Source organism: Macaca fascicularis, chromosome 7 (genome assembly GCF_037993035.2).
Source record: "Macaca fascicularis isolate 582-1 chromosome 7, T2T-MFA8v1.1".
NCBI classification, from domain to species: domain Eukaryota; kingdom Metazoa; phylum Chordata; class Mammalia; order Primates; family Cercopithecidae; genus Macaca; species Macaca fascicularis.
Window position 1 is genome coordinate 25,998,524 of NC_088381.1, and position 22,649 is coordinate 26,021,172.

At 34.7% G+C, this 22,649-nt stretch overlaps 2 protein-coding genes across 5 annotated transcripts in view; one reads left to right on the plus strand and one right to left on the minus strand.

Moving 5' to 3' along the window:
- The window catches only part of FGF7 (fibroblast growth factor 7), a 64,666-nt gene extending 63,019 nt beyond the window's left edge, over positions 1-1,647 (plus strand). Inside the window, exon 4 of the mRNA XM_005559504.5 lies at positions 458-1,647. Coding sequence (XP_005559561.1) covers positions 458-652 — 195 coding nt within the window. The 3' untranslated portion in view covers positions 653-1,647. The remainder of the gene's footprint in view (positions 1-457) is intronic.
- Positions 1-22,649, minus strand: part of FAM227B (family with sequence similarity 227 member B) — a 284,670-nt gene that overhangs the window by 167,858 nt on the left and 94,163 nt on the right. The window lies entirely within an intron of this gene.

Below are 22,649 nucleotides of genomic sequence, written 5' to 3' on the forward strand. Positions count from 1 at the left end.
AACCTTTTATCTTCCATTACCATTGAACACAATGTAGAAGTAAATAAAGAAAAGTTGTGAAACAAGTCTCTCACTTGAGGGAGGCAGAAGTTAGGCTAATTACACCAAATTTCCAGTGGTTAAAGAATGAGTGATGTGGGAATAGTAATATGAGGCCTGTTACTTAGGGGGAAATAGGTGCTAATTTTAAAGAATAGTTGACATGAACTGCCAAAAAGCTACACATATTTCATAACTAACTGTGTATTACGTGGTGTTTTTATTTTAAATTTAAGATACCTTTTTATGCAAATATACCACATAAGTATAGCTGATAAACCACATTTGGCCTGCTCAATCTGAGGGTTAAAAAAAGTCATGTATGTTTCAATTCTACCAAATATTACCTGCTTACTCTTCGTTTAATTGAGCCTCTCTAAAAATCATCTGAATAATGTTTGTTTGTTTGTTTTAACAGAAAGAATGCAATGAAGATTGTAACTTCAAAGAACTAATTCTGGAAAACCATTACAACACATATGCATCAGCTAAATGGACACACAATGGAGGGGAAATGTTTGTTGCCTTAAATCAAAAGGGGATTCCTGTAAGAGGAAAAAAAACGAAGAAGGAACAAAAAACAGCCCACTTTCTTCCTATGGCAATAACTTAATTGTATATGGTATATAAAGAACCAGTTCCAGCAGGGAGATTTCTTTAAGTGGACTGTTTTCTTTCTTCTCAAAATTTTCTTTCCTTTTATTTTTTAGTAACCAAGAAAGGCTGGAAAACTACTGAAAAACTGATCAAGCTGGACTTGTGCATTTATGTTTAAGACACTGCATTAAAGAAAGATTTGAAAAGTATACACAAAAATCAGATTTAGTAACTAAAGGTTGTAAAAAATTGTAAAACTGGTTGTACAATCATGGTGTTAGTAATAGTAATTTTTTCTTAAATTAATTTACCCTTAAGAGTATGTTAGATTTGATTATCTGATAATGATTATTTAAATATTCCTATCTGCTTATAAAATGGCTGCTATAATAATAATAATGCAGATGATGTTATATAAGGTATATCAGACCTACAGGCTGCTGGCAGGATTTGTCAGATAATCAAGCCACACTAACTATGGAAAATTAGCAGCATTTTAAATGCTTTCTAGTGAAAAATTATAATCTACTTAAACTCTAATCAGAAAAAAAGAATATTCTCCAAAAAAATCTATTATGAAAGTCAGTAAAATAGATAATTTAACAAAAGTACAGGATTAGAACATGCTTATACCTATTAACAAGAACAAAATTTCTAATGCTGCTCAAGTGGAAAGGGTATTGCTAAAAGGATGTTTCCAAAAATCTTGTATATAAAATAGCAACAGTGATTGATGATAATACTGTACTTCATCTCACTTGCCACAAAATAACATTTTATAATTCCTCAAAGTAAAATTGAGAAATCTTTAAGTTTTTTTCAAGTAACATAATCTATCTTTGTATAATTCATATTTGGGAATATGGCTTTTAATAATGTTCTTCCCACAAATAATCATGCTTTTTTTCCTATGGTTACAGCATTAAACTCTATTTTAAGTTGTTTTTGAACTTTATTGTTTTGTTATTTAAGTTTATGTTATTTATAAAAAAAAAAAACCTTAATAAGCTCTATCTGTTTCATATGCTTTTAATTTTAAAGGAATAACAAAACTGTCTGGCTCAACTGCAAGTTTCCCTCCCCTTTGTGACTGACACTAAGTCTAGCACACAGCACTTGGGCCAGCAAATCCTGGAAGGCAGACAAAAATGAGAGCCTGAAGCAATGCTTACAATAGATGTCTCACACGGAACAATACAAATGTGTAAAAAATCTTTTGCCACATATTCTTGCCAATTAATTGGATCATATAAGTGAAATCATTACAAATATAAGTATTTACACGATTTTAAAGTTAGAATATATTTGAATGCATGAGTAGAAAAGTATCATATTTTTAAACTATGTGTATTTAAATTTAGTCATTTTCTAATCTCTAGAAATCTCTGCTGTTCAAAAGGTGGCAGCACTGAAAGTTGTTTTCCTGTTAGATGGCAAGAGCACAATGCCCAAAATAGAAGATACAGTTAGGAATAAGGGGCCCTGAATGTCATGAGGGCTTGAGGTCAGCCTACAGATAACAGGATTATTACAAAGATGAATTTCCACTTCAAAAGTCTTTCATTGGCAGATCTTGGTAGCACTTTATATGTTCACCAATGGGAGGTCAATATTTATCTAACTTAAAAGGTATGCTAACCATTGTGGTTTTAATTTCAAAATATTTGTCATTCAAGTCCCTTTACATGAACAGTATTTGGTAATACATTTATAGATGAGAGTTATAAGAAAAGATTAGGTCAACAAAAACAATAGATTCATTTGATTTTCCTGTGGTTCATCTACATGACCAGGATGTAGGAAATTAGAAAGAACTGCCCTTCCTCAGATATACTCTTGGGAGAGAGCATGAATGGTATTCTGAACTATCACCTGATTCAAGGACTTTGCTAGCTAGGTTTTGAGGTCAGGCTTCAGTAACTGTATGTAGTCTTGCGAGCATACTGAGGGCAGAGGAGGACTTTGTTTTTCACATGTGTTTCCTTAGTGCCTAGTAGACTATCTGTCCATAATCAGTTTTCAGTGTGAATTCACTGAATGTTTATAGACAAAAGAAAATACATAATAAAACTTATCTTCATTTTTTAAAAGGGTAAAACATGACTATACAGAAATTTAAATAGAAATAGTGTATATACATATAAAATACAAGCTATGTTAGGACCAAATGCTCTTTGTCTATGGAGTTATACTTCCATTAAATTATATAGCAATGCTGATTTAGGCAAAACCAATATTTAGTGGTAAATCCATTCCTGGTAGTATAAGTCACCTAAAAAAGATTTTTAGAAACATGTACTTTAATTATTTTTCTCCTATTTTTAAATTTATTATGCAAATTTTACAAAATAAAATTTGCTTTAGTTACACACACTTAGAATTCTAGAATCTTAAAACTGTAAGGGGTCTCCATCCCTCTTACTCATTTGTAGTCTAGGAAACTGAGATTTTGATACACCTAAAGTCATGCAGCTGGATAGATATACAACTGTCACAAGAGTCTAGATCAGTTAGCACATGCTTTCTACCCTTAGACTATTAGTATTATTAGCTAGTGGTCTTCTGGGTTTTTTGTTTTTTATTTCTATTGAGATATACATTTATACACAAACGTAACTATGTCTTGGCAATGCACTTCATACAGATTTACTAATCTATACCATGATGATTTGACTCAAAAGGAGAAGAGAAATTATGTAGTTTTCAATTCTGATTCCTATCCGTCTTTTGTTCACGAATGGGAAACTTTGTGCGAAATATACATATAAGCAGAGTAAGACTTCCTAAAGTGTTCTTTGAAAGAGAAAATTAAATATATGAGTTTCTAACAATTAAAAAGGAAAAAATCAAAATACAAAATGATAACAAAAGTAAACAAAAGATACTTTCAAAGCAGTGAACAAAACATTTTGACATAAGTCATAATATAAATTATAAATTAAAAATATAAAAGCCATAGTATAAATTGTCAGCCTTTGAGCTGGCTACATATTCAATTTAATGACAGAAGAGAAGGGATGCTGGAGGTAAATGCTTAGGGTTTCTGTCTCATAGAGTTTGCTCTTCTGGTTCTCTAGGCTGCCAAACAACATAAAGATGTACAAGGGGACCTCGCTGTGGTAAAAGCAACCCTGTAACAACAAAAACTCTAAAACAGTGCCCCTCACGATTTTCTACTGAAATATCTCTAATAGTACAGGTATAAAATAAGAGGTTAGAGAATAGTGCAAAGCGGGCCCACCACACGCAGAACATTTCTTTTCTCCTAACTGTGATTTTTGCATCTTACTCCATAATATATTTGTGGTTGTGTTAATATGACAATGTCTGCAATTAAACACCAGTAAGCAAAATTGATACATCAGAATGACTTACAGGGCTTATCATGCAGTTTCATTTACATCCCTACCCCACTGCCATTTACTTGAGCGTGAATGAGACACAAGAGATTCTTTGCCTCCCGTAATCCAACTTTACACATAAATAACACAAGGCTAAAGAAAACCAGAATTCAAATTCATCATGCGTAGGAGCAATAACAAAAATATTTAACAGTCAGTATGGGTGATTGCTGGCCAATCAGAATACATCACTGATCTACCAAAACGGAGGCAGGCCACTAGGACTAACTTGTGGGTATCATTCCTATGATCACCCTAAAACAGAGTTGGGAAAATATCTATTAACTTGTCTCCCTGGTTTGAATTCTCAATATGTATCTTAATATGAAATAGCTCATTAAAACTTCATGTGTAACTATTTCAGCATTGTTGTCAGCTTTATTCCACTTCTGTACAGTATTTATTTAACCACGCTGCTGCTTTCAGTGAAGGTCACTTGTTCCTTCAGGGACACATATACACCCACCTATCCTTTAATTTTGAATGGTTTGTTGAGAAAATTTACTTTCTCTTGAGTTGAAAAGACTTGACAGGAAGCAAGAAATAATACAGTCCTAGCCTCTTTCCAGTAACATCTGATTTCTCCATTTTCAAACTATACTTCTCAGGGAACCAGATATTTACTCTCGTCTGGGAAAACGCCTCTTATGTTTTCCTTTTACTTCCTGGTTATCATGTGGTTGCATTTTCCAAATCCTTATCATTGAATTTATGAGAGCCTACCCAAATGTATTTTCTTTCATTTATATTCTAATAATTGAAATGTGAGATGAGAATAACATTTCACTTATGAAAAACCCTTCTCTTGATGAATCCTTCCACGTGTTAGTTATCTATTGCTGTGTAACAAATTAAAACTTAATGGCTTGAAACAAATATTTGTTTTCTCATAGTTTATGTGGCTCAGGAACCTGGGCATGGTTCAGCACAGTGTTTTTGGTCAGAATTCCTCATGAGGCTGCAATCAAGGTGTCGACCAGGGCTGTAGTCATCTACCTCAATATTCAACTCAGAAAGGGATCTACCTTAGATCCTCACTGGCTGTTGTCAGGACCTATCACTTCCTTACCATGTGGACCTCTCCACAGCACTGCTTACAACATTACAGTCTGTTTCCCACAGAGCAAGAAATCAGAGAGTGTGAGATAAAGTACCCAAAATGGAAGCCACAGGTTTGTTTAACATATATAACCTAGTTCCAAAACTGATGTTACCTCTGCCTACACTCATGAGGAGGGTATTATACAAGGGCATACACACCAGAAGGCGGGGATCACTGGAAGCCATTTTACAGGCTGCCTAATCCAAGTCATAAACTAGATGTTTTTAATGTCACTGCCATAAGCTGGGATTCTACAGGGTCTAATAAGCGTAATTCATGGCTTTCAGTGGAGATCCATTCAGCAGAGAAAGAGATGAAATATGTATATTCTCTGTGGAAACATTCTTGATTCTTCCTTGAGGGATACTGCGTGGTCCATTCCTACACAGGATAATTAAGAAAAGGTTTGAACCACAGTCTGGACTTCCTATTAGCCTGAGATGTGCCTACTTAGAACTCCCAATGTAGCTGAAAAACTAACAATATCCCTTTGCCTTCACATGAAACAAATTACCCTGCCATCAGACTCAATGTGAAGATAATCCTCCCTTTAGCTGCCCTGCCTCAAGAGAATAAGATCATAGATGCCAGCTGGAATTCCTTTGGGCCATAGAGTGTTTTGTTCTACACAATGAAGGCAATAAGCCACAATTTACCCAAGACCATCTGAGAACAAGACCTAAAGAGACTTGAAAACAATTGATTTCAATGGTAGGTGCACACTGGTATCCCCTGTTCTATATATAATATATATATATTGCCTCTGCCTACACTCATGAGGAGAGTATTATACAAGGGCATACATACCAGAAGGCAGGGATCACTGGAAGCCATTTTACAGGCTGCCTAATCCAAGTCATAAACTTGGATTACATATATATAGAGAGAACAGGGGATATATATACACACACACATATATATACACACACACACACACATACACACACACACACACACACACACAGAGAGAAAGAGAGAGAGAGACAGAGAGTGAGACAGAGAGAGAAAGAGAGAGAGAGTTAGGCCCCAACGCAGGCCAGTTACATCAGTGTATATGAGAGGTGGCCCATGCAGTGGTATTTTTAAAATTCCCCAGCAGATTCTAATGTGCCTCTGCAGTTGAGAACTAATTAGGTAAATACAAACAATAACAAAAACCAAAAAAACCTCTTCTGAAACTATGCCTGCTTCTTCATATTTGTCTCTTCTTTAAACACCTTGAAAGGCCTTATACCCTCCCAGTCCCTCCCGCCCCTAGGTTTTCCTAGATGCCTCTGTATTTTCTGCTATTCACCACTGGGGCTCACAGGAAATGCACACACTAGAAAGAGAGCTACAATTGTTTTTGCATCAGAGTGATTATGGAATACAAAGTGCATAAAAGTTCTCCCTCCCCCACCACAGTCCATTCTCAAATAGAACAGTCAGAGTGATTCTGTTAAAATACATTTCAGATCATGCATCCTCTGTTTAAAACTGGAATTGTTTTCCATATTCTTCAGAATAGGAGCCTGTCCTTATAGTGGCTAAGGAGTGGCCATGGAAGAAGGTGAGTAATTAAAAACTTTGCTGCTGAATTAGGTGGGCAAAATAACAAGAAAAAGTAATAAAAATCTAGAGAAATTATGCAGTTAAGTTGTTTGGCAGATATCCCTGAATTATCAGTTCATTTTAAAGAAATACTGGATACTATAGACAATATTTAATGGGTACAATCATTATTAGAATCATACTCAGAGGAAAGGGCATAGCTCTACATTGAAAAATGACAAATGAATGTACCTTTTTATGTTTGAAGTAAATATATTTAAGGCATGTACATATCACCTTAATAATTCTTCACTTGACTGAAATTTTTCCATTAATCAACCAATTAATAGATACAACTAGGCTAGATGAGAGGGCTTCTACTTTACTATTACTTCTTTATTATATATCTCCTATTGTTGATTGTTTTTGGTTACTTCAATTTTTTTACTAAGATAAATATGAACAATTTATATATGCTTCTTTATATTTCTGATTTTCTTAGGACGATTACAGGAAATAAAATTGAAAAACCGATTTTCTGAAAGTTTTTTCCAGAGTACATTTTAATTAGCAGTGCCGGGAGTAAATATTCTTATTTTTATACTCAAAATTTAGTCAGCTCTTGTTCTTGTCTCTTCTTCCCTTTGACTCTGTGAATATGGTAAATCACCAACACTCAGCTAACTTCTTTCTCAACATCCATTCAGATTCATTGCTTTCTTCGTCCTTCTACAGCTTTATTACTTCATGCCTAGAATTTAGCAATAGTTCCTTAATCTTTCTTGTTTCAAATTCCTTCCCATCTCATATGCTGCCTAATTCTTTAATCTTCTTATAATACTGCTTTGACTATTTCAGTTGCCAACTGAAGACCCATATTGGCTCTTTTTTGCCTATTGGGTTTAGTTTAAATCTCTTAAACTAGCACCCAAAGCTGTCAAACAATTGGCTCTAACGTGACTGTCCAATCTTCTCACTGTTCAATATAAACCTCATAGTTTCTTTAGTTCATTGTATTTATCATGATTTACACAAGTTGTAAATTAATTCTGCCTTTGAGTTTTGTCTATACTGTCCCCACTGCTTAGAATATCTCTACGTCCTACTTTCAATCAATCCATACCCTGCTCTGCTCTTAAGGACAAAGCTCAAGTTTAATGAGCTATTCCCAAACTTGCCCCTGCCTTATAACAATTTTTTTCCTTCTCTGAATCCTATTGCACTCTAATATAGTAATTGATTGCACACACACACACACACACATATACACATATATATGCAATGTTTATGTATATATGTCTTCATCTACTTCAGTTAAACAAGCATATATTGACAATTCTACCATGTTTGCATCAGGCACTGTATGATAAATATATGTTGAGTGTGAAAAAAGTAAAAATAACTATTGCCTTTTTAAAATTCTGCATGGAATCTAGTAGGGAAATAGAACCTCAAAAAGTACTTAATACTATTAATACTTGCTTACTAATTGACCCATATTAATAATCTATTGATAAAATATATAATAAATTTTATATACAAAGATCTTTCCAGTCTTGTCATCATGCCTACATAATCTTATCTCTTGCTATACAAAGGTCTGTGTTATATATTGGCGAGTTCCTTTAGAATCTGTTTTTAAAAATATGCTATTTAACAAATGCAGCAATCACTATGTGAGGTAAAAACACATCTATATTTTTATAAAATTCTGTCAGTCACAGGTTTGAGAGCACAAAATATTTGATAGCATTGATAGTGATGCTAGTCCTGTATACAGTTTAAATAGCATCCATTAGGAAAGGCAAGAGATCAAAACTTTTTGCTTTTGAAGTACTTCATCTCTTATCCTTGAAAGCTTAGTGTGTTCAGCAATTCATGCTCATAGGCCTTCTTAGAATGAATCATGTAACAATTGTGTAACATTTTTCAGCTTTTCTCCCTGTTCTTTATTCCTCTCTGTCATTGTTTTGCTAGGTGACAGTGCTTATCTCAATTCAACTTTAAGTTTCTACAGTTAACAACGTTAATTGTTAATTTTTCATATTTCTCATTTATTGTACATGTCACTCAACTAGCTACTCATTTGTCCAACTTTTATGATATTGCTCTATAATGAAAAAAGAAAAATGTTACTGTTTTGCTAATAAATCTTCCTAATTAGCTCCATTCACTGTTTCAAAAATAATATTTGGATTTTTATTCTCTTTCAGAACAGAAATATTTATCATGCTTTAATGTTATTAAGGTTAAATCACAGGTGATATTTTATTGTCTTCTAAATACTTCTTTATTTTCAAATTTTCTACATTAATATATATGATCTTTATTATCAGAATAACAATGGCAAATGTGGTTGAAAAAATTATCTTCTCCATATTCAGTTTTTATGGAGCTGGAAGAGTGTGTTGTTGGTGCCACACTGATGTAATACATAGCATGGTCTTCTACATGAATGACCAAACCTGGTACCCACATTGGTCATCTCATTCAATTAACTAAACTCGCTGAAACTCCATAATTTCATAACAATGTAGTCATTGTTACCATATTTTAGTGGTGACTGTGTCCTGAATCTTCTTCTTGAATCTGTTCCTTTTTCCAGTAATCACCAAGATTGCTCAACTCTTCTTACCTAATGTCCCTGTCTCATCTCTTCCTCACTACTTTCATGACCTCATTAAGTTGTACCTAAAGTTTAGCAATAGCATCCTATTTGTTTTTCTGTTCCAGGTCCTCATTGTCTCAATTCCTGTTTAGTTACCTAATATTCCTAAAACGTCATTTAAACTATGTCAATTACTAATTGTAGAACCCACGTGGTCTCTCTAGGGCTGACTGAATTTGGGTAAAATTCTTTAAACTGGAAATCAAAACCATCAACAAATTGGTTCCATCCATCCGGTCCAATCTCCTCACTGTTCATGAACTTCATAGTCTGCTTAGACCATTGTTCATGTCATTTTGTATACATACCATACTTCGTCCTGTCTCTGGGATTTGTCTATATTGTCTCTATCATCCAGAATGTCTCAACTTCTCACTATCAACCAATACCCTGCTCTGCCATCAAGAACAAAATCAAGATTCTCCTCTTCAATGAATTATTACCAGACTTGGTCCTACCTTACAATGATTTTTCTCTTCTGTAAATTCCCACTGCATGTCAATCTATGCCATTGATCTAGCATTTAGAGAATTTTTATCTCTATCTCGATAGAGGATGGATAGGCATACCTATATGTCTATCCATGCATCTACACTTATCTACCTAAGCAACACAAATACACACATACTTATATAAATATATGTCCACATCTATTTCAGTTACACAAATATATAAAGGGGTCTGGGTATGTATGTATGTGTGTATATGTGTGTGTGTGTGTGTGTGTGTGTGTGTGTATGTGTGTGGTCAATAGTACAGTGTTAGACACTATAATAGTGATAATAAAATCTATGCCTCAAAATTTAAAACAATTACATACCTATAGATATATAACCAATTTTATGAAGATCAGATTTGGAACAAATGAGCCTTTGGAACCACTAAGAACCATAAGTGATAGCTGACAGACTGTCAAGAAAAAAACTTCCTAAGTCTTTAGCATGTCAATTGTAGAGCACATGCGTAAGTTACCATTGTGCTTTGACCCTAACAGCAATTTTAATGCTTGAGTCTTATATATAAATATGCATATATCAAACAACTGCCAAACCAGTATCATCTCTATTGCCTTAGTGGGAGACACACACACACACCCCCTAAACATAGACGCAGCAATAAATTAAAAAAATTCAATTGAATAGAGAAATGTGTATTGTCAAGAACTGCAATTTCAGTCTCATCTTTGTTGCAAACTTTCTGGTTGACTTCATTCTGTGTTTAACAAGGTCCAGTATTGTCCTGTAAGTCCATGTTACAAGATGGACTTTATTAGTGAAAACTTTTCCTAACATTTTGCTAGATTTATACATTGCACTGATTTACTCTAATGAAAACTTAACTGCCCTCTTAGGATACTGCTTCCTCTGCAGTCCTCTCAGTTGGAGGCTCTTTTTTTTTCCCCTCACACAGTATTCATACCACAGTCGAGAGGTGTGTGGTAGGTATATGTATGCCTACTACACATTCTATATAACTTATTTAATCACATTTGTTGGTTATTGTCTGTCTCTCCTCACTAGCCCATAAGTTCCATAAGGAAAAGGATACTGTCTGTTTTGTTCCCTTATGTATCCAAAGCTCCTTTAAGACTATCTGTTAAGCACTCAGTAAATATATTTAATATTCAAGAAATAAAAGGACTCAGTAAATGTTCATCGCACTCAGCAAATATTTATTAAACTAATGGACAAACCAATTTCAATTCAGTGACAGAATGATAGGCACATCTCACTGCAAAGAGTCATTCTAATACCTAAGCATGATACAAATGTGATTGTTGCAAATGAATAGAAATATATCACCTTGTTTTGTGCAAACTGATAACTAAATCTCTCAGGTAGTCAAACTCTTAGCATTCACTTCTTCATAACACAGGATTTTCATGTCATTTAGTATAATATGCTAATAATTCATTTCATAATATAATGGAAACCCACTGTTTTAAAATTAAACTCAGCCCCTCTGACTACTGCTACCAACCAACAGACCAATATATCTGGGGGAGGTATTTGCAGGTGATCTTATGGTAGACATGGAAAATTATCTCGGAAGTTAAATAACTTGAAATTGCTTGGTGAGCATGGCATCAAAGCAAAAGGAGACAAAATGTGTTTGAAATATACATATTCTCCAAATTATGATGAAATCTAACTCATAATAATCTGAATAGTTCCGTTAAATTTCTACCAAATTTCTGGTTCTCTGGGCTACTCTATGCTTTATATTATTCACTCTGCTTCTGTTCATATAGTCTTTCTCTACATAGTATAAAATACAATTAACAACAATACAACCTATTAAATTGCTACCACAATGGGAGTTTGTATGTCTGACCATCTTAATAGCATATTTCTGGGGTTTCCTCACTCCTTAGCTGTGCAAATTTCTTGGTTTTCTTTTAATGATGTATAATGAAAAGCATAATGTGGAAATTTTACTGGCTTAGTTCTCAAAGTGCTATTTGATATCCTACTTTTAATGGTTTCTTTTTTATTATCCCTGAGCATTGCTAATAGTGAAGAGGTAGCAAAATTAGAGGTGCAGACTAAAATCTGGGCTGGGCACGGTGGCTCATGCTGTAATCCCAGCACTCTGGGAGGCAAACGTGGGCAGATCACTTGAGGTCAGGAGTTTGAGACCAGTCTGGCCCACATGGAGAATCCCTGTTTTTACTAAAAATACAAAAATTAGCTAAATATGGTGGTGCATGCCTGTAGTCCCAGCTACTTGGGAGACTGAGGCAGAAGAATTGCTTGAACCTAGGAGGCAGAGGTTGCAGTGAGACAAGATCCCACCACTACACTTCAGCCTGGGTGACAGAGTGAGACTCTGTCTTGAAAAATAAAGTAAAAATAAAATAAAATCCAAGTAGCTCTTTATAACATAAGGAATCCTAAACCATCTGGCTATTACTTTGAATATTTCTGTAACATGTCATTTGCTAAATATCACCTAGTACTTGTGTATGAGTAACTACTGTGTTTCTTTTTATTTTTTATCTCCCTACAGTGCCAAGTACAGTAACGTGTACTAGGTACATAAAAGTACATGTTAGTTGAAAATGAGGATTTTTCTTATTGCTTGTGGTTTAAGCTATAGTTTACAAAAATAATGAGATTTGTTAGTGTTTTAACATTAAAATCCAGACAAAGAGAAAAAAATAGATTTAGCAACTGGGGGAGAGGTATAAAAAGAGTTTTTAAAAATGATCTTTATTTGAGTTCAAAAGCTTAAATGGCATTGTACCACAATAAAGAAATTAACATTAAAACTTTAGTCTTGTAAATAATCTAACAATACACTGTTTAAGAAGAGCTGGCTTATAAATCATGAGTCATTCCAGATACTGAAATTCTATAACTGCTTACATTCCAGTCCTAAAAAGGGAGATATCATGACGTTTTGTTTGGAAGGCAAATTTTAACTATCCACGGTGTGTTTATTTCATTAAAATAAAACAGAAAGTCCTCTTTGTTAAAATTCTGGAAAAAAGTTAACTTCACATTACAATAAGCATCTCAAATGTTGAAAAAATGAAATCATGTTTTAAATATGTTTTAGATTAGAAGAAGCAATTCTAAGACAGCAGTATATATGGAGCACAGAATATTTCTTTTAAGTCATATATACGTATATGCATTCATGTGTACATATACTAATGTTTTACCCCAGTTCCGCTCTTTATCTGCCTTAGCCTTCCTCCAGCCCACAGAATAAGGTTTCAGTATACACAGAGTCACACACACACACACACACACACACACACACACACACACACACAGAGACAGCTATAGAGAAGGAAGAGTTCTCAGATCATGAATCCTAAACCACCAGTCTCTATCACTAATTACACCTGAACAGTCAGCAATCACTTTGGAAGATTGTTCAGCACCTATGGATAGAAGTCATTAAACAACAAAATGTTAGAAAAGGGGAATATAGAAATATTCTACTCATCTCATTTTTCAGTTGTAAAAATAAAGCTCAGAGGGGTTGTATGACCTGCTCAAAGACATTCAAGTTCTTTATGTGCAAGTTGAATACATTAGAGCAGATGAAACATTAGGGACTATAGTATAGAAATGCCTCCAAAGAAAAACATACTTATGGCACCAGTAGATACATGATCTGAATCTTATGTTCAAATAATTCTCCACAATGATGACTGTATCCAGACTGGGGGTAAGGAACACAGAAACTGTAAAGCAACAAGCAGTATAGGGAAGCTCTCAGATACCATGAGCCAAGTCCCTTTGCAATGATTTCCTATAGGATAGGAATGTTTTAATTTCTCACTGTCAATCCACACCCTGCTCTGCCATCAAAGACAAAATCAATGAGTTGGGGGGGAGGCACTCACTGACCACTAACTGATATAAAAACACAGAAGATAGTTTTAAAAGTAGATTAAAGCTCTGGAGAAATATGAGATGCTCAAAGTTCAAAAAAGAAACTCATAAATTTGAACAAACTTCTTTCTTAAGTAGATTTCCTTGTAGTCACAATCTAAGCAGAAGATTACAGAAAAAATACCTCTTTAGTGATCTTTATCTTTCTGAAATGGTACAACAACTTCTCTTTTAATTCCACCATCAGAAACAGTGGTGTGTGGTTGACATGTAATTCTCAATGGAGGCTGTGTGGCCTCCTGCTAGCCTTTCTGGCCTTTCTACTAGCATCTTTCTTCATTCACCCTCACCTATTAAAATTTAATCCAGGAAAAGACATAAAAACTCATTCACATTTGCCATAAATGAAGGATTAAGGCTATGGTAACTCTCATAAGTTACAACACTTATTCTATGATGATAATTTTAAACCTTAATATAATTACAAGCCTGTAAACTCAAATGGCTGATAGGCAGTATGTGAAGTGGTTATGAGTTCAGCTCTATGGCCAAAATTTCTTGAATTTCAATTCATATTCTAGCACTGATCAGTTATGTGGCTTCGGGAAAGTTACTTAACTTATATTTTGGTTTCATCACTTATAAAATGAAGATGATAATAAAAGTCACCTGTCACATAAAAAGATTACTCATTTATGAGAGTAAGGCATGGCCTTAGCTCTATTAAGTTAACACACTTTATCAAGTACATATTTCAAACTGAAGATTTTCCCAGGTTGAACATGAATTATTAAATTAAAATTTGAGCAATAAATTAAAAGAAACAGCCACTATAACCTGGCCCTTGCTCCCACAGCTTAGACCATCTCATCCAGAAACAAAAAAATCTTGTCATGTTTTAGCATCAGATACAAAAAGTATATTTCAAATATTTAGGGATAAATAAAATATATAATACATTTTCAAGCTTTCCATTTAAAAGGCACAGAGTGCCAAGTTGAAAAAAGAATCAAGACCCAATAGTTTGCTATCTTCAAGAGATCCATCTCACGTGAAATGACACCCATAGACTCAAAATAAAGGGATGGAAAAGGATCTGTCAGCCAAATGGAAAACAAAAAGAGCAAGGGTTACTATTCTTATATCAGACAAAACAGACTCTAAAACAACAATAATCAAAAAGGACAAAGAAGGGCATTACATAATGATAAAGTATTCAATACAACAAAAAGACTTAACTATCCTAAATATACATACACCCAATAAAAATGCAAAATAAAAATAGTTTTTTTCCTATATAGTAGCATGAATAATCAAAATTGAAAGTTTAAAATGCCATGTATAATTGGAAAAAGATGTGTCTGTACAGTAAAAACTAGAAAACACTGCTGAGAGAAATTAAAGAAGCATTATATAAATATAGGCATATTCTATGTTTGTGAACTGAAAAACTCACTTTGTTAAGATACCAATTCTCCCCAACTTGATCAATACAATGTATTTAAAATGAAGATGACCAAGTATATATTTTAGAAACTGACTAGCAGTTTTTCAAATTTATATTGAAATGAAAAGAATCTAGAATAATCAAAATAATTGTGTAAAAGAAGCACAAAGCTGGAGGACTTATAGTACCTGACTTCAAGATACATTATTAAACTACAGTTTTAAAGGTAGCTGGTTATTGGCATCAATGGAACAGAATACAGAGAACAGACATAAACCAATATGTATGGTCAATTGATTTCTAAGATAATTCGATGAGGAGAGGAAAATCTTTTCAACAAATGGTGCTGAAGCAATATGCAAAGAAGTGATTCTTAATGTTTATACATATAATTAAGAAAAATTACTCAAAATGAATTAGAGACCTAAAAGTAAGAGCTACAACTGTAAACTATAAAGCTATATACTATAAGATTTCTAGAAGAAAATATAAAATATATTAGTGAAATTTGGTATACAAATATTATTAAATAGAATGCAAAAAGCACAAACTATATTAAAAAATTGATAAATGGGTTTCTTCTAATTATAAACTTTTGCTCTTTAAAAGATGTTATTAAGAAATGAAAGGGCAAGCCACATACTGGGAAAAACATTTGCAAAATATATATCTGAAAAAGGAACTGTTTCTAAACATATGAATAACTTCTTTCTAGGCTGCAGTGAGTTATGATCATGCCACTGTACTCCAGCCTGGGCGACAGAGCAAGATCCTGTCTTTAAAAATGAGCTAACTAAAAAAACCTAAAAAACAAACAAACAAACAAAAAACGAACTAACTAAATAAATAAGCATAAAATATATAAAGAACTCTTATAATTCAATAAGAAGACAAACAACTCAAATAAAAATGGCCAGGATATTTGAACCAACACTTCAGCAGACACTCAATAACCTGTGAGAGCAGCTGTGAGGGCAGAACCCCACAAAGCCACAGGGGTGAAACTGCTCAAGGCCTTTGATGCCCATCCTTTGCACCAGTGTGCCCTAGATGTGGGACATAAAGTCAAAGGAGGTTATTTTGGAGCTTTAAGATACATGGATGGCAAATAAGCACATGAAAAGAAGCAAATAAGCACATGAAAAGAAGCTCATCATGATTGGTCATTAGAGAAATTAAAATAAAACCTAACTAAATACCAGTATATAACTCACAAGAATAGCTAAAATTAAAAAGACCATACCAAGTGTTAGTAAGGAAGTAGAGTAACTATAACTTGTATAGTGGTAGAAATGTAAAATTTTGGATAAGATATTGGCAATTTCTTAAAATGTTATACATACGTGATATAGTTTGGATATCTACCCCCAACCAAATCTCATGTTGAAATGTAATCCCCAATGTTGGATGTGGGGCCTGGTAGGAGGTGGCTGGATCATGGGGGCAGATCCCTCAAGAATGGCTTGGGCCATTCCCTTGGTGATAAGTGAGTTCTTGCTCTGAGTTCACATGAGGTCTGGTTGTTTAAAATTGTGTGGCACCTCTGCCCCCCTCTTGCTTGATCCTGCTTTTGCCATGTGACACGACTGCTCTCCCTTCACCTTCTGCCATGATTGTAAGCTTCCTGAGGCCTCTCTAGAAGCTGTGCTTCCTGAGGCCTCTCTGCCAGCACTGTGCTTCCTGTAAAGCCTCTAGAACCATGAGCCAATTAAACCTCTGTTTGTTGTAAATTACCTAGTCACAGGTATTCTTTTATAGCAATACAAGAATGAACTAATACAGAAAGTAGGTACCAGGAGTAGGGCATTACTGTAAAGATACTTGAAAATGCAGAAGCAGATTTGGAACTGCATAATGGGCAGAGGCTGGAAGAGTGTGGAAGGCTCAGAAGAGGACAGGAAGATGAGGGAAAGTTCAGAACTTCTTGGAAACTAGTTAAATGGTTGTGGTCAAAATGCTGACAGTGAAGCCCAGGCTGATGAGGTCTCAGATGGAAATTTATTGGGAACTGGAGCAAAGGTCACCTGTGTTGTGCCTTACCAAAGAACTTGGCTGCATTGTTTCCCTACCCTAGGGATCCGTGAAAGCTTGAACCTCAGAGTGATAATTTAGGGTATCTGGTGGAAGACATTTCTAGGCAACAGGGTATTCAAGATGTAACCCTGGCTGCTTGTAACAGCTGACATTCAGATGCAGGAGCAAAGAAATGATCAATGTGGAACTCATATTTAAACAAGAAGCATAACATAAAAGTTTAGAAAATTGGCAACCTAGCCATGTGGCAGAGAAAGATAAGGCTTTTTTGGGAGAATAATTCAAGTAGGCTTTATAGCAATCGCTTGCTAGAGAAATTTGCATAACAAAAAGGGAGTCAAGTGCTAATAGCCAAGACAATGGGAAAAAGACTTTGAAAGCATCCCAGAAATCTAAGACAGAGGCCCTCTAGTTACAGGCCCTGAGGCCTAGGAAGACTAAAAGATTTTATGGGTCAGGCCCAGGGACCTGCTGCCCTGCAGAGTCTTGGGCCACTGCTCTCTGCATCCCAGCTGCTTCAGTTCTAGCTGGGGCTTTAAAAGGCCCAGGTACAGCTTGAGCTGCCACTTTGGAGAATGCAAGCTATAAAATTTGGCAGCTTTCTCATGGTGTTAAGCCTGTAGTTGCACAGAATGCAAGAGTGAAGAATGTTTTGCAGCCTCTGCTTAGATTTGAGGATGTATGAAAAAGCCTGGTTGCCCAAGAAGACGCCTGCTGCAGGGGCAGAGCCTTCATAGATAACCTTTATTAGGGCAGTAAAGAGGGAAAATGTAGGGTAAGAGCCCCCACACAGAGTACCCACTGGGACACTGCCTAGTCGAGCTGTGAGAAGGGGCCACTGCCCTCCAGACCCGAGAATGGTAGATCTACTGGCAGCTTGCACCCTGAACCCGAAAAAGCCACAGGCACTCAATAACCCATGAGAGGAGCTATGGGGGCAGAACCCCACAAAGCCACAGGAGTGAAGCTGCCCAAGGCGTTTGGTGCCCATCCTTTGCATCAGTGTGCCCTAGATGTGGGACATAAAGTCAAAGGAGGTTATTTTGGAGCTTTAAGATTTAGTGACTGGGGCCGGGCGCGGTGGCTCAAGCCTGTAATCCCAGCACTTTGGGAGGCCGAGACGGGCGGATCACGAGGTCAGGAGATCGAGACCATCCTGGCTAACACGGTGAAACCCCGTCTCTACTAAAAATACAAAAAATCAGCCGGGCAAGGTGGCGGGTGCCTGTAGTCCCAACTACTTGGGAGGCTGAGGCAGGAGAATGGCGTGAACCCAGGAGGCGGAGCTTGCAGTGAGCTGAGATCCGGCCATTGCACTCCAGCCTGGGCAGCAGAGCGAGACTCCGTCTCAAAAAAAAAAAAAAAAAAAAAAAAAAGATTTAGTGACTGCTCTGCCAGGTTTGAACTTGCATTGGGCCTTCAGTTCTTTTCTTTTGGCTGATTTCTCCCTTTTGCAGTGGCAATGTTAACCCAATGCCTACACTCCCATTGTATTTTGGAAGTAAGTAACTTGTTTTTGACCTTACAGGCTCATAGGCTGAAGAGACTTGCCTTGTTTTAGATGAGACTTTGGACTTTTGAGTTAATGCTGGAATGAGTTAATATTTTTGGGTACTGTTGGGAAAGCATGATTGTATTTTGCAATGTGAGAAGGACAAGATTTGGGAGGGGTCAGGGGAGAAATGATATAGTTTGGATATTTGTCCCTGTCCAAATCTCATGCTGAAATGTAATCTCCAGTGTTGGAGGTGGGGCCTGGGGGGAAGTGGTTGGATCACGAAGGCAGAGCCCTCATGAATGACTTGGGCCATCCCTTGGTGATAAGTAAGCTCTCACTCTGGGTTAACATAAAATTTGGTTGTTTAAAAGGGTGTGGCACCTCCCTTCCACTTTCTCTCACTTGCTTCTTCTTTCACCATGTGATGTGCCTGCTCCCCCTTTGCCTTCTGCCATGAGTGCAAGCTTCCTGAGGCCTTCCTAGAAGCTGAGCAGATACCAACACCATGCTTTCTGTAAAGCCTGCAGAACCATTAGCCAATTAAGCCTCTTTTTTCCTAAATTACCCAGGTTCAGATATTTATTTATAGCAATGTAAGAATGACCTCATATACTACATAACCATGCTGCTCTGCCATCCCACTACTAGATATTTATCAAAGAGAAATAAAATTCTATATCCAAACAAATACTTGTATATAAATGTTCATAGCAGCTATATTTATAATAGCCAAATACTGAAAACAATACAAATATCCACCAAGAGATGAATGAACAAATCATATTATAGTCCCACTATGGAGGACTACTATTCAGCAATACAAAGGAACAGATTATTAATACATGTAACAACATGAATGAATCTCACAATAATTATGTGGAATAAAAAATGTTAGTTGAAAAACAGCATGCACTCTATATAATTTCATTTATGTAAAATTCTAGAAAATTGCAATCTAACCTATAGTGACAAAAATCACATAAATGATTGCCTGGGAATTGGTGGCAAGAAGGAATTACAAAAAAAGCATAACGAACTTTTGAGAGAGATAGATATGTTTTTTAGTTCAAATTGTAATGGTTTTAAAAATTTATACATATGTCAAAACTCATCAAATTTTACACTTTAAATATACGCAGTTTATTGTACACCAATTAGATCTCAAAAAAGCTGAGAAAAACATGTAATTATTTGAAACAAAAGTCATGACACTATATAACATGAGGCTATTATTTATGTAGATATATTTGACAATAGCACAAAAGACAAGGGGGTGTATATGTAACTATACTGCTCCAAGGTCCTACATTTTAAGTGAAGTAGGACAATATTAACTTTAGATAGTATTTTGATAATTTAAGAATGCATTTTGTAAGCATTAAAGTGGCCTCAAAAAATACCAAAGTGGTATAGGTAAATAGCCAACAGAGGAATTAAAATAGAATGACAAAAATATTCAATTAACCAAAAGAAGACAGGAAAGTATAAATGAAAAACAAAGAACAGATGGAATAAATCTCTAAACAAATAGAAACTAGTAGAAATAAGATTAACCATATCAATAATTACTTTAAACGTAAATGAAGTAACACTCCCAATTAAAGTGAAGAGATTGTCATCCTGAATTAAAAAAAAAACAAGACTCAACTACAGTTTATTTACAAAAAGTATGCTTTATAAGAACATGAACTAGTTACATGTAAAATGATGAGAAAAGATACCATGTGAACCATAAGCATTGGAAATCTGAAGTGTCTATATTAAGATCGGACAAAATAGAACTCAAAAAAAGGAGAATTATCATAGTTACAAGGGAACATTTTATACTAAAGGAAAAACTTAATAAAAGTATATTTGCTCAATAATTTTAAAATGGCTACTGCAAAAATCAATAACATTAAAGGGAGAAATAGATAATCCTAAAATTATATTTTAATATCCCCTCCAGTAATTAACAGAACTAAATAAAATATCAATGAAGACATAAAATTAGGGTGAGCAAAATTTTTCTATAAAAGGCAAGTCAGTATTATAGGATTTTCAGACCAATGTAGTCTCTGTCGCATATTCTTTATTTTGTTTTATGTTTTTGTTTTTTTACAACCCTTAAAAATGTAAAAACCATTCTAAGTTCATAGAATGTATAAAAACATGCTACACACCAGATTTAATCCACAGGCTACAGTTAGCTGACTCGATACAGAAGATCTGAATAATACTATTAGCCACCTTGATCTGAGATTTTTTTTTTAACTGCAGATATACATTCTTCTCCAGTATAAATGGAATGTTCACCAAGACAGACCACATTCTGGACCATAAAACAAGTCTCAATACATTGCAAAAGATCATACAGAGTATGTCCTCAGACCACAGTTTTTTAAATTAGAAATCAGTAATTTTAAGATATCTAGAAAAGTCCCAAACATTTGGAAATTAAACAACACTTTTCTAAATAACCCTACTTTGACCTACTGATGGGTCAAAGTAGGAATTATAGTAAATATTAGAACATTTTAAATTAAGTGATAAAATACAACATATCTAAATACAACACACTTAAAGCAGTGCTTAGGGAAATTTAATCTTTAATTGCTTATGTGAAAAAAGAAAAAAGAAAATGATTCAAAGAACAAGGAAAATATAAATAATTGGTAGGTAAAGGATATATGGAGTTCTTTATGCTATTCTTATCACTTTTCTGTTACTTAAAATTAAAAAGAAAATGGAAAGTGCATAAAAAATCTCTTAATTTAGTTAGTCACATGTGAGGGTGAGAAGCAAAAACAGATAAACAAAATTGGCTCAAGGTAGTAGACTATTCCTCTTTCTATTAGAAATCCCAGAAATGAGACCCCCACCCCCCAGAACAAATATGTACGAAGTTTTGTTAAACCACTGAGGGTGACAGCAAACAAGAAAATTTCTTGTAACTAATAAAAGACAGAAATCATATTGGATGATATATACTGGGATAAGAATACAGAAGACCACAGTTAAAACAGTGATGCTCTAAATTCAAAATTCTCAGATCTGAAGAATAATAATTAACTAATTAAATAATTCCAGAATCAGAGATTAACTAAAGAATAACTTCCCAAAGAGTAGGTTGGGTAGGTTAATTCCTCCTCTTCCTTGGCCTATATCAAGGTATAGGTTAGAAAGCTATTTCCCTCTGCATTAGTGGTTTGTTAACATTGCCTGCACATGAAATCATCTGAGGCACTGAGGAGCTTTAAACATTACTCAGCCTAGATTCTAATTTAACTGGTCAGACATGAAACCTGAGCATTAGACTTATGTTTGGTATTAAAGAAATAGCATAAACAGGAGGGAAATAAACTTGCCTTATAAAGCTTATTAATGTAGAGTAACTGAGGACTTTGGTCCTGGCACAAGAATTTGGCATGTGGCTCAAAGGAACAGAAAAGAATATTAAAATGTAAATGAATGGGTATTTCAAGTAGGCTATAAGTGGACTATTTAATAAATGGATCATTTGGGAAAAAAAACCCCATCATATTGGAATACAACTATGCTGCTTATAACAAAGAGTTAAATTAAATATGGAAATTTAAAAATACTAGAAAAAATGTAGGTATTTTTATAATCTTAGTTAAGTCTTGACAAACACACCACAAAACTGAAACCCTAAAGAAAACATAACTTAAATGAACAAAGTAAAAAATGTAAATTTATCTATTGAGACAACACATGATTAACAGCAACACAAGTAAAAGTGAGAATATCTGTAGTATACATAAAGACAAAAAGGATAAAAATTTTAAAAAATCATTATTTTATAACACGCAAATGGAAAAAGGACTTAAGTGTGTACCACTATAACATCAATCTATAAATCAAATGTTACTAAAATAACATTTAAAAATAAATAAGTAAATCATTAGAAAATTCTGCCTAATAAATAACTTAATTGATTTTTGCTACCTATTCCATTTTGCAGTATACAAAAACTTTACTTAC